The 12,052-nt window shown below is 48.3% G+C and overlaps 5 protein-coding genes across 5 annotated transcripts; 3 read left to right on the forward strand and 2 right to left on the reverse strand.

Moving 5' to 3' along the window:
• Positions 1-298: 298 nt before the first annotated feature.
• On the forward strand, positions 299-1,228 carry LTR64_006100 (uncharacterized protein; the record flags this gene model as incomplete). The annotated part of the gene is made up of 2 exons (XM_064900435.1): positions 299-506; positions 561-1,228. The coding sequence occupies 2 exons, from the start codon at positions 299-301 to the stop codon at positions 1,226-1,228; spliced, it is 876 nt and encodes a 291-aa protein (XP_064753747.1).
• Positions 1,229-2,063: 835 nt separating this feature from the next.
• Positions 2,064-3,179, forward strand: LTR64_006101 (uncharacterized protein; the record flags this gene model as incomplete). The annotated part of the gene is made up of 1 exon (XM_064900436.1): positions 2,064-3,179. One exon carries the CDS (start codon positions 2,064-2,066, stop codon positions 3,177-3,179), a length of 1,116 nt encoding a protein of 371 aa, XP_064753748.1.
• Positions 3,180-3,317: 138 nt separating this feature from the next.
• Positions 3,318-5,199, reverse strand: LTR64_006102 (uncharacterized protein; the record flags this gene model as incomplete). The annotated part of the gene is made up of 3 exons (XM_064900437.1): positions 3,318-3,921; positions 3,980-4,942; positions 4,994-5,199. The coding sequence occupies 3 exons, from the start codon at positions 5,197-5,199 to the stop codon at positions 3,318-3,320; spliced, it is 1,773 nt and encodes a 590-aa protein (XP_064753749.1).
• Positions 5,200-6,681: 1,482 nt separating this feature from the next.
• LTR64_006103 (uncharacterized protein) lies at positions 6,682-8,055 on the forward strand (the record flags this gene model as incomplete). The annotated part of the gene is made up of 2 exons (XM_064900438.1): positions 6,682-7,303; positions 7,349-8,055. 2 exons carry the CDS (start codon positions 6,682-6,684, stop codon positions 8,053-8,055), a joined length of 1,329 nt encoding a protein of 442 aa, XP_064753750.1.
• A 626-nt stretch (positions 8,056-8,681) lies between these two features.
• LTR64_006104 (uncharacterized protein) lies at positions 8,682-10,309 on the reverse strand (the record flags this gene model as incomplete). The annotated part of the gene is made up of 2 exons (XM_064900439.1): positions 8,682-10,106; positions 10,151-10,309. The coding sequence occupies 2 exons, from the start codon at positions 10,307-10,309 to the stop codon at positions 8,682-8,684; spliced, it is 1,584 nt and encodes a 527-aa protein (XP_064753751.1).
• Positions 10,310-12,052: the final 1,743 nt, after the last annotated feature.

Raw genomic sequence — 12,052 nt, forward strand, 5'->3', positions numbered from 1 at the left:
TATATCCCTCGCCAATATAAGCCAGGATGAGGGATCTGGTGCAGACTAGGCTGATTGATCTCTGAACTTGCTACTAGTACCACGCGCACGAATGACTACCCTCCAGTCAAGGTGGTTCTAGGATAACTATAACCGCCTGATTAAGGTGCCACACTCTGCCTTGTTGCATTTCTTGTGTCCAAGCTTTCTACCACAATCTAGCAGGTCATTTCAGATCTGTTCGGGCTTCATTGAGGTGGTACAGCTCCGAGAATACTGGTAACACTACACCTCGTCGCAGTTCCAGAAACGTCGCAGCATGTCGCAATTCCAGTGGATAGTACCACCACCCTTTGGTGCAGTTGGCGACTACTCGAACTTACCGAACTTCGCTCTGGACGACACTTATACACTGCAATGGACAACCAACCCAGAACCTAACAGCATACTATGGCTTATTAAAGATGGAGATGACATGTTGTGTGAAGCCTTCAATCTGGCCAAAACGGGGTGTTCAATCATCAGGAGTATGCACATCCTGCCCCAAATCAAATTTTTTTGACTTGCTAATCTCTTGACAGGCGGTAACAACGGATTATCCTTCGATTGGCAGGTACAAACATACAACTTTACCTACAACAAAGCGAATCCTGTATACTACATGATCATGTCAACGAGTGATTATACCAGAATCGGATACTCTCATTATCTCAATATCCTGCCTGAGAGTCTGATGCCTGCTTCAGCAACCACATCCAGTACAGCTACTTCCAGCGCAGCCACTTCCAGCGCAGCCAGCACAATTTCTACAGCGTCCGCAAACTCTCTGTCATCTGTAAGCTCTATACCGTCGACCAGCTCTGTATTATCCACAACCTCATCGACTGCGGCTGCAAACCCGGTGACTACGAGCACGACCTCATCTGCACCTGCAGCGACATCTACCGAAGCGCCTTCGGGTCTAAGCAGTGGGACCAAAAGAGCTATCGGTGTTGCGGTCGGCATCGGCATTCCTCTCATTGCCGTCTTGGGGTTGATTGCGTTCTTGCTTCACCGTAACAGTAAGCGCAAGCATCAAAAGCAGGCAGCGCATGTGTATGTGTCTCACCAGCCTCAGCCGCCTGCATATCGCGAGGATACCACAAAACAGACACAACCGAATACGAGGCGAGTTGAGGAAATGTCTGCTGCAGATCACCAACGAAATAGTATGCCTTCAGAGTTGTCGGGATCGCCCTACTTTCGCTGAGTAGTGGCAATCCGTGGTGGTTGTCGCTGTACGAACGACATCGGTGTTACTCGCATATTGACTTGGATAGTCTTAGCGATCGGGAGTGGTGGCAGAGTCTGGTTGTTTCTTTGACACTGTAGGCAGTGCGCCAGTGTACCAGTATGCTGTTCGTCAGCCTCTCCTATTTCGCTGGGCTTGCTTGCTTTCCCACGTGGTTTGATTTCTTTCGTTGCTGCCCGAAACAATTAAGGTTTGGTCATCTAGACTAGTAGCTTAGCCAAAGCTTGCTACACCGGATTCGAAAAGGATTCCGAAGCTCGTGTTTCCTCGCTTTGACGCTGTTAAAATGTCCCGCCTGATAGATGTCACGGCGGAATGTTCGGTTTCTTTAAAATACTCGATGCATAGAGCCGAAGTTTGTGTACGTACAGCATTACCAAAGATACTAACAGCTGGTGGAGGAGCCTAACAGGCAGTGCAGCAACCATCGACATTAGTCCAAGCTAGCAGCTGCGCGATGCATGTGATTTACTACACTGGCAAAGTAAAGCTCAATCTTCACTTGCTACACTATACTGATTAGTTCTCCCTATCCATGGCCATCTCATCTCATCTTCAACATGTTCAGAGATGCGTCAACTGAAAACTGTTATACTTCAACCATGCACGACAAGTCATAGTCCAATGCGTAGCAGCAACCTCATTGCATGATTGAGCTTGGTCCAGAAATAGGCTCGACATGCAGGTTTCGATATGGCTACTGCAGTCACGCCGATCGCGATTGTGCCAGCTTACGACCCTCGCACTTGTTGCATGCTGGCTGACATGGATCACATTACACTCGCAATACATGATGCCACTTTCTGTGCACACGACAACTCATCCACTCGCCTACAGGATCGAAGCAAATCTTACAAAACCAGTGGATCAATCAGTATTTGGTCTGGTCTTCTATGGTCGAGCAGATCGAGTACGGATACTCAACTGTTACCTCGAGCGTAATCTTGTCGAACAAGGAGGCTGGCTTGATGAGGTCCATTTCGTGCGCAATACTGAGAACGCGACCGATTTGGCGTATCTGGATGAGCTGCTGAGGAAACATTCAAGGTACAAGATTATCGATATTAACAGTACTCTCGCATCGGAAGTCAACGATAGGTATAAGGCAGCTTGGAGGCAGCTGCAGAGGGACACTATTTACGTCAAGATCGACGACGATGTCGTATGGCTGGCTGATGATGCGATCCCTCGCATGGTAAGTCGTAAATTCAACCAGGACGACTATTTGGTCGTCTCGGCCAGTGTCATAAATTCGCCGTTGATGAGCAAGGTGCACCTCGATGCCGGAGCCTATCATCCATACCTCCCAGCTCATGCCACATCTACTCCCAAAAAGGTATTAGCACGTTTGACGAAAGGCAAAGCCTCTGGACGAACGAGTTGGCAGTATAATCAGTACCCTATTTGGGAGGGGCCAAGCAATTACACCTTGCACGATGATGACTCCTCCAACAGCTCTTTTCCAGTCTGGTTGCGTCTCCCCGAAGAGAACCTGAATAAAACTCCAGCACAGGGCATCGAGTACAATTCCTGGGGTTCAAGCTGGTCATCCTGGAGGATCGCAGCACAATCGCATCTCTCACTCCTCGAAAACCTATACCATGGCAACACATCATTGTATTTCAGTAACCTCGACGAAGAGGTCTGGTTCACTCAACCGGACCGCTTGTCGGTCAACGTCATAGCAATTTTTAGCAATGACATCCTGGACAATATGCCCGACGATGCTTTTGATGATGAGGAGTGGCTGACTGTGACGCTGCCAGGACAGCAGGGAAAACGAGTTGGTGTTGAGACTCGTGCGCTTGCGGCTCATTTTGCTTTCGGAGCACAGTCACAGGTTGAGTCGACGGATATTCTGGCTAGGTACCAGGATCGTGCCAGGCAAATGGCTTGTTTGAAAATCTGAAGTTTTTCTAGGCTTGTATACCTCAACAACAGTTTTGTTTTTGCTTCATTGTCTTCGCTTGGACACTCACATTTTACCATTGTACCATTGGCCCTGCTATGCAGAGGCAGGAAAACATAACGTGCAGAGTCATTGTACTCAATCGTACCGCTGGCTAGGCAGTTCCTGCGGTTCCACAGTTGGCCGGTGTACCGCATTCGCGGGGACCTCCTGCGGTTGCATCCAGTTCGGTACTGGTTGCGCAGTAGCATTGCTCGCCAGCTCAGGCTTCCCGGTGTAGGAACCGGATGAACTATGACCCGTGTAACTCCCCATCAACTCGGGCTTTTCCTGTGTTGCGTTCATATCGTATAAAGGCGTTGCCGTCTCGGAAGGTGGACCTGTTCTCGCTTGTTTCTTCCTGCGCCAGAAGAAAAATGCGAGACCAGCAAGCGCGAGTATACCGACGACCACGCCAGCGACGATGCCACCTATTGCTCCACCAGATATACCTGTGTCGTTGTTACTGTTATTGTTGTTGTTGTTGCTGGAAGATCCTCCGGAGGTTGTCCCATTGTTGGGCGATGAAGTGCTATTAGACGGTGTTGCACAGCCGACGCTCGACTCTCCGACCCCTGCAAACTTGCTGTTTTGACCTGTTGGATTTGCTGCTTCCCACAGGGTATATTGATTTTTGTCGTAATTGACGTGGAGATATGCCGCTTGGAAGAAGGTCATGCCGAGTTTGGGAATGTCATTAGCGCTGTAGAGTTAAGTCAGTATCAATGTGTCGTGACAGGTATGCGCAGGTCAAAACTTACTTGCCGGCTTGGAGTGGGTTGATCATCAGTTCCGAGACAGTATTGTTCACTGCCATCTGGCCGTCCTCATTAAAGGTGTAATAAGCCTGAACAAGCTGATGGTTCGGGATAGTAATCTCGAGGCCACCAGCAATTGTAATCGTGAGACTGGCCTTCGTGCTATTGTTGAGAACGTTAGTGAGAAAACTCTCTGGTAGGTGGAGATGTACTAACATGTTTTGTTTAGGGTAGATAAGTCCCCATACGTTCGGGCCACCTCCAGCTCGGTCGACCGCATTTCCACTTGTCTCGGCATCAGGGTCGATGTCTTCCCATTCATTCCAATGATCTAGGAGCATGGTGATGATGGGAAACTCTGGCTCCAAACAGTAGTTGACTCCTTGACCCTGTACACCCCCGGACAATAAACTACCACTAGATCCTCCTGGAACTGACACGACCATGTCTGTAACCTCAACAATCATTCCGGAGCGACAGCTCGAATACACTGACGGTCTAATGGCTCCCGTAAAGTTATTGCCTGTTGTTTGAGTCTCGTCGACACCGCCAAGGACCACTGCACCATTATTGGTATGCGCATCTGTCAATCCTGTCTGTCCCCAAAACAAGGACCACGACCTCGATGCGATGGTGCTGGCGTTCTTTGCGATGTCTAGGATTCGCGACGAGGGACCCAAACCGAGTGTAGAGTAGTCGGGACCAGACTTCCTTGGAATTGCTATAGAAAACTGGTCAAACGATAGCGAGGAGTTTATCGTGAGTTTGTCTCTTCCAGCCAGCCCATTACTACCCGCATTATTTGCAACATTGTCTTTTGAGTTGAGGGCGGATATGCTAGACAGGCCGGTCCATGTCGATGATGAGCCTTCGTTGAATGCACCACCTCTTCCGACAGTGCATGCTGCAGATGCTAGACCTGAACATTGGCCATTCTCGTCGTATATGTAAGTCTCGTTCCAGCCTCTGTATAATGGTCAGTGGCTCAATCGTTCGTTCTTACTTTCAAGAACTTACGCAGAAATAGCTACTGCAACATTTTGTTCTGGAGTGCCGTATGAAAATCTCATTCCACGTCGCATGCGGTTACCTTCCACTGTAACATTTCTTACTGGGAAGACTATCGGACTTTGTACTGTTGTGTCGCATGTCTGCGCTAAGATGCCGATCTGAAGAGTCGAAATAGTGATGATCGCTGACCACAGAATGCGCCAGAGCGCCATGGTGGAGGAAGAACTCCTCGAGGGGACGATTTGCAATACTGCTCGATTAGCTAGTAACGTTAAGGGGTGGTAACACAGCCAGAGCTAATGGTTAGTATAGATCTAACGAGTGACAGGTATCGCAAAGCAATTCACAACTTGAGTCGCATGATACTGCTGTCTTCAATGTAGGAAGTCAGACATCGCGAAGCAACCCACCGCATGCCGGGAGCGCAAACACACCACTTTTGTCTGGCTCAGTTGGGTGTCGAACTAGCGAGCCACGATCAAGCTTCGACAAGTTGACACAAGCCGCCGCGTTGTATCAACTTCACTGAAAGCCCAGCCTTAGGCCGTATTCGGCAAGGCGACCGTGGATCGACCTTGTAACAAATATGGATCAGTCAGGCAAGCTGGACCACTGCCTCGTGCCCTCGTGAATCTGGAAGGAGTGGAGGGGGGCGGCCCGCGTTACGAGTGGATGATCTCATGCTAAGCCTTAACCTTAACTTAGTACGCGGCAATACAGAAGTCGGGCTAAAACTTGTAGCCAGGCGTTTCAGAAGCCGTATCGCATGTATTCATGTATAAGACTGCATACTGCCTGGGTGGTAGCTAGTGATTGCAGATCTAGACGTTTGTGGAAGCTTCGTTATCGCATGCTCAAAAGGCTGGATGGACTGTTGTTGTTGCGCTTTTGGCGTTGGTCAAACTATGAGTTCTTTAAATGAGCATAACCCAATTTCCCACAGGGACATCTGTGGAGATCCGTGCTCTGCCACGTTCTTGCTGCGCCGAGTTGAGTTCGAGTGGCATCGCACTTCATTAACAATAACCGAAAGACCAGAATTAACTATTACTAAAGTATCTTGTTCTTTTGGGTCACACTTTGATGATTCAAGATACATGTTTTAACGCAACCATTCTTAGATAACCGACCACAAAGTGTAGATTGTAAGCAGATCCCAGTCTCCGGCCATGTGGCATGCGGTCCCAATCTTGTAGCTATGGCGATGTTCATCGTAGCGAAGTGGCAGACATATCAACCTCTACTGGCTGTACATAGGTCTGGCTTTAGGAATATTACTTTTGAGATTGACGATTGCGGGCTATACAGCCCACAGGAGCAACTTCCCTAAGTAACCACAGTCCTGTCCAGTAATTCGCAGATGACGTAGGTCAACGCGAACACGTTACGAGTAGAGATCTCAAACACGTCCCGAGTGTCTTGGGCAAATTTACTGCGGTACTATCATCTAGCTTTCTACGTTGCCACCAGTGAGCTTAATAATTCAACCTCACGGCAATGGCTGGTCCTGTTGCGACAGTGGATCAGGCTTTTGCAGACAATCTATCACTCAGGAATAGGATATATAATGCCATAAGTAGGAGATAACACCATATCCTCCTTCTAAACTGATTGAGTATTCAGAGGAGCATCCACGACAGATCCAACTCTTCGAAGATATCGGCTCTTTTATCCTCACCCAAAAAATCGACAGTATGCCGCATAAAGGTGGGAACAATGTCCTGAATGGGACGGGTGAACCACCAAACAAAAAGCGTCGGATCGACGAAGACGGCAACGACACGCAGAACCAACCTTATGAGCAGACAGGACAAGGAAAGCTCGTACTAGAAGCACGAGACATCTCGTTTTCTCTACCTCAGCGAAAGAAACTTCATCTCGGATTGGTCGAATACGGTTCGCAAGCAGACCGCAGTTTCGCGATCCAGCTACGAAATCCAGGCACGAATCAAGTCGAGAGCAAATACCCCTTCAGCTCGTACGCACATGCACTTCGGCTACCAGTGCCTGAAAAGAATCAGAAGCAGTACAACTTTTGTTTGTTACCTGTAAGCGGCAAGGAGGTATCGGTAGAGCCAATAATATGGACTGTCAACCATGGACCTTTGAAGTCTTACAAGATCGAAAGTGACGAGCTGAAATCCATAGCACCTGGTCCAGAAGATGTCCTTGAGAATGCACTGAATCTAGCCTTTCAAGGGACAGATGTGAAGTTGGTACTACCCACTGAGAAGGAATTTGCGAGCGCTCTTCGCGAATCGCACCGCAAAAATGATATAGCATATCACATAAAGGCATTCCGAGGAAGCAAAGAAGGTAGAGTTTTCTGATCCTCATACACTATTCACTCTAATCATATAGGCTACCTATTTCTGCTCGAAGATGGCATATTCTTTGGCTTCAAGAAGCCCTTGACCTTTTTCACATTCAACGAGATAGAATCAATATCCTACACTTCCGTGCTACAACGCACGTTCAACTTGAACGTCACGATACGACCAAGTCCGGACGCCGAAACGCAAGAAATCGAATTCTCTATGCTGGACCAAGCAGATTTTGCCGGTATCGACGAATATGTGAAGCGGCATCAACTTCAAGACGCAAGCTTAGCTGAAGCCAGACGCGCCAAGAAGACTGGGAAGGCTGTTAAAGCCACTGACTCTAACGGACAGGGAGGTGACGGTGAAGCAACCGAGTTGGAAAAGGCTCAAGCTGAGATCGAGGATGAGGAAGATGAACTAGAAGAGGATTATGATCCAGATGCTGAAGAGGACGACTCTGGAAGTGGATATGATAGTGAAGAAGAAGAGTATACTGAGGGAAAGGGACGCAATCTGGTTGGTGAAGAGCTTGGTAGTGAAGCTGAAGATGTGTCGGTAAGTGGAGATGAAGAGCAGGACGAAGATGATGATGGCGACGGCGGTGATAACAAAGTCGAGGAGAAGCAGAACGGGAAGAACCAGAGTATTGGCAAAGGCAAGCCGATAACAGAACGTGTAAATGTGCCCAAACGCCCCTTGCAGCACGGTCGCGGAGCACCTGCTCTGGACGACGATGATCAGTTATGAAAGTGCTGCAATAATTGCAACCACCGGTCATAAAAAGACTAGTATTTGTCAAATGATGCCGCTAGATATCTTTTGCGGGCTCTCCTTCCCGCCCCGAATCATTCAGATGATGCCCTGCCCATAACGCCTAGAACAACCGAGGGTGCACCCGCCTGAACATGGCCACATCATCGTCCACGAGGTGCAACTTGAATTCAATATCTCCTCGTTAACAAACTGCAATAGCATTGCGCTGTCTTACAGCTCCAATGGGGCCAGTCCAGGAGTAATAGATCAGCGCCTTTGTTGTCAAGAGATCGTATCGTCGTATTCCACTCCGAGCCTCCAGTCTCGAGATTGATGTGCCATGTCATCAATAATGTGTAGCTAAGCGCCACTCTGAGAGATGACTGAGATCTGTCGACTTAAATGCACATCTACTTGTATACTCTGGTGTCCTCTACATCCCCAATATATTTAAAGCTCAGTCAGGATCTCATTTCTAACGCCGTCTTTTTTTTTCGAGTATTGGGTGAAGGTCAATGCTGTATCGCAGGATAATGGAGTGAACTCAACCTGTATTCTGATCTCCTTAGCGCAACAGATGAGGCAGGCATGGATTACTCCTTAGCACGTTAAGTCGAACTTCAGGCTGGGTTTAATTGAAACATGTCGAGATTGTTCATATAGTTCCAGTGCTGCGTTGCTGGCATGTGCTGAAATCCAGTAACAGGTGTCGCAACGTCAGTTGAGGAGTAAGCATAATTTGGTAAAGAAGCTGTGATGGGGTCAAAAGGTGAAACGGATGATGGAGCCATATATATCCCTGGCCCAGGCTGTGTGACTTGGCCTTGTCGAGCCAAGTCCGAGATTTGCATTCTGCCGCCTTCTGGATGGGTTGGTTGTGTTTCTGAATGATCTTCGTCGGAATCGGCTATGGCTGGTGTTATAGTCAGAATAGTTCGTGACGATTTTCTGCTAGATGGTGGTGCGAGTGACGCCGGAATATGGTCACATGCTGGTATATCAGCATAGAGCTCCGGATATTGTTTGAACATGCCCATGCTCATGGTCCAGGCTCGTATGTTTGTAACACGTTCTTGAAACGTCGGAGAAATCTTGTATAGGCCTGTCTCTGTGTTGCGAGTATAACAGTCGCGAAACTCGTATGGCCATTGAATGCGTAAACTGCTGCAGAAATTACTCCAAAAGCTGTTTGAGCAATATCGATGCTCGGAGAAAACAAAGCGCTCACGAAGACCTGGCCAGGCGAAGTACTCAGTGGCGTACGAATGCAACATGTCCTGCGAAGGGCGTTTTATGTAAAAAGCCGGTAGCTTCTTGTGCTGTTCTGTCGTCGGATTCAAGTGCGCTTGCAGAAGCAGACCCATTACTGTGAGTATGGCTAGTCTCTCTCGAGGCTCGCAAGTTTTGAAAAGAGTCTCATCAATACCTCGGAGCAGACGCCAAGCGGGATGCATGTGGCCGTGCTTCTCGACCGCATCCCAGCCTTCAACCATTGCACGTACAGGAATGTCGTCGTTGTATGCAAGGTATTTCGACATGTCCAGAGCTTGCGGTGACCATTTGAACCATTCAGTAAGAGTATCGTTGGCATAGCGCCACTTGTTCAGTGTCTTTGTAGGATCGAGAGCAGAGGAATGAGCAGAACAATCGCAGCGATGACTTGGATCGGCGTGAAGTGTAGATGCGGACCAAGACGATCTGGAAGAACTATCGACATATGCAGAGTATTCCTTGTTATGTATAGCATATAACGGTAGTTCCTGCAAGTTTTCTGTGGTCAGGTCTTCCACAGGAGAGTGACTCGCTGTAGTTTGCTGGACGTCGATGCTCGGAGAGGATGGATGACTGTTGTCTTTCAGTTTAGGCACGGATGACTCTCGTACTTCTGGCTCTTCTTTGACTTTGCTGCTGTCTGAAATTATGCTTTCGATATTCTTGACTTTCTTCGCCAGACTATCACGTTCCTCCTGCGCGTCCTCGAGCTGCCTCATCAATGTCTCGACTCTACCACTGGCATCCTGCTGTCTGAATTGCTCTACAAGATCCTATCACATGTTAACCATGGCTTCACAGGCAGCATTCATCTCACCTCAAGATAAGCTATTTTACTTTTGGTCCTCTCTCTAATCATGCGCTGACATCTTCGATCCGTTTCCCTCTTTTTCATCACCCTCGCAGACACCGGATACGTGGTATTGTTTGAAGCGCCATCGTTTGTCGGTGTCGCTGTCTGTACGATATGCGCCATCTTTGAGATTTTGATCCCATTCAGACTGGAGGTTCATCTCCTGCTCAGAACAGCCACAGCCATTACCCTTCACTCAAACTGCTCTTGCTTTCACTTTAGACGGGTATCGATATGGGCTAGTGGAGGATGATTGGGCATTGCAACATTGTAGACTCTATCAGACGGTAGTTTGATGTGCAAGGAGAGGTTGACATGATTAGCGATGCTTCTCACCCGTCTTCATGCGGCCCCAAGCATGCACGGAACTTCATCTGGCGAAGCGGGGTTGACCCGACCTAGTGGTTGGCAACCTGATTGGCATCAATAGTGCCTTGGAAACAACGACTAGTGCGGCGAAAATCCGGGGTCTCTTGTGGTCTTTCTGTCATGGAATTGGTCTACCAGATGCTTCACGAAAATTGTATCCCTTGAACGTGCAGTGGCACGTTCTAGGTTGGCATGCTATGCCAAAACGTGTTGATCGTGACCAGGATGTGGTCTCTCGCTCATCCGCGCGAGGGCCGCCGAATAACACGAGATGAAACTTCATCCACTTCATCGAAGTCACGCGTCAACAACAACAACAACAATCAGCTCAGTCTTCCTGTACCATTGCTTCATGTGCGCCCTTAAGTCCGACCCGTGTACATGAGTCCTGTGTTTTGAGTAAGACTGACCTCAGAGGCCTGCGTCACATTCAATGCTACCACTACCATCGAATTTATCTCAAGAAGCATAATGTACGAGGCGTTTTGAAAGATAAACGCCAAACATGACAGTGGTCTAGAACTTTGGCATCACCACGCGGGTGGTAGAGATATACTCATCAATGCCAACTGCTCCTCTAGTGCTCCTGGTTACGCAAAAGAGAAACAGATAGCACGGGTGGAATTTGGGACGGCTTTCGAGTATTGAACGCATAAACGAGGACTTTAGACGCGAAGTCCTGGTCAAGACATTGGATGTGAGTGCATGCACTAAAAACGCACAAGATCTCGCTACCTATCATGGTAGGATCATGTCGAACGGACAAACAAACTATTATCAAAAGACACTACCCACACATTGTCTCCGCCCCCCCTCAGGTCTGCGATCCCTTTCCCATGACAAGAATTTTGCGTCCGACTGCAGAACAACTATCAAGCTATGTATCGGTGACCGAGCCACCCACGCAACATGTCCGAACCCAACTCGCTTTCGTTTCAGAATGATCTAGTCGGTAAAAAAAATTCCTTAACGGTTGGTGATTAAACTCAAGACCTTGGATATATCTTATCGTTTGAAGCTGCTGGTTTGCTGATATTCGCCATCTGCTCGAGAAAGCTATGCAGGATATATCCGCTACAGTGACAACTTTACTGGTTGACAGTGAAATACAAGGCTCCGACAGATCGTTCCTCAAGCTGGTCTAAGCACAGCACCGAAGCGTCATCTCGCGGTTGTAGCAGATTCGTAAGCGGACTATATGTGTTCGACTCCGACAACCCCCGAGTAGGGGAGCAGCTGTGGATCGCCGACCCTATTGCGTCCATACAATGTTGCTGCTAGCTTGGTACTGCCTACCACAGATCAGATCGCAGGTGAATGGCAGTACACACTCAATAGGCAGCAAGACTGTCTCGACACATTCATTTCACATCATCCTTACCGCCAGAAGATTACTCCTTGAGCTGCAGTCTGCAAGTACAGTCTGCAAGTACAGTCTGCAAGTACAGTCTGCAAGTACAGTCTGCAAGTACAGTCTGCAAGTACAGTCTGCAAGTA

This window comes from Lithohypha guttulata (assembly GCF_036872675.1).
Source record: "Lithohypha guttulata strain CCFEE 5908 chromosome Unknown scaffold_4, whole genome shotgun sequence".
Taxonomy (NCBI): domain Eukaryota; kingdom Fungi; phylum Ascomycota; class Eurotiomycetes; order Chaetothyriales; family Trichomeriaceae; genus Lithohypha; species Lithohypha guttulata.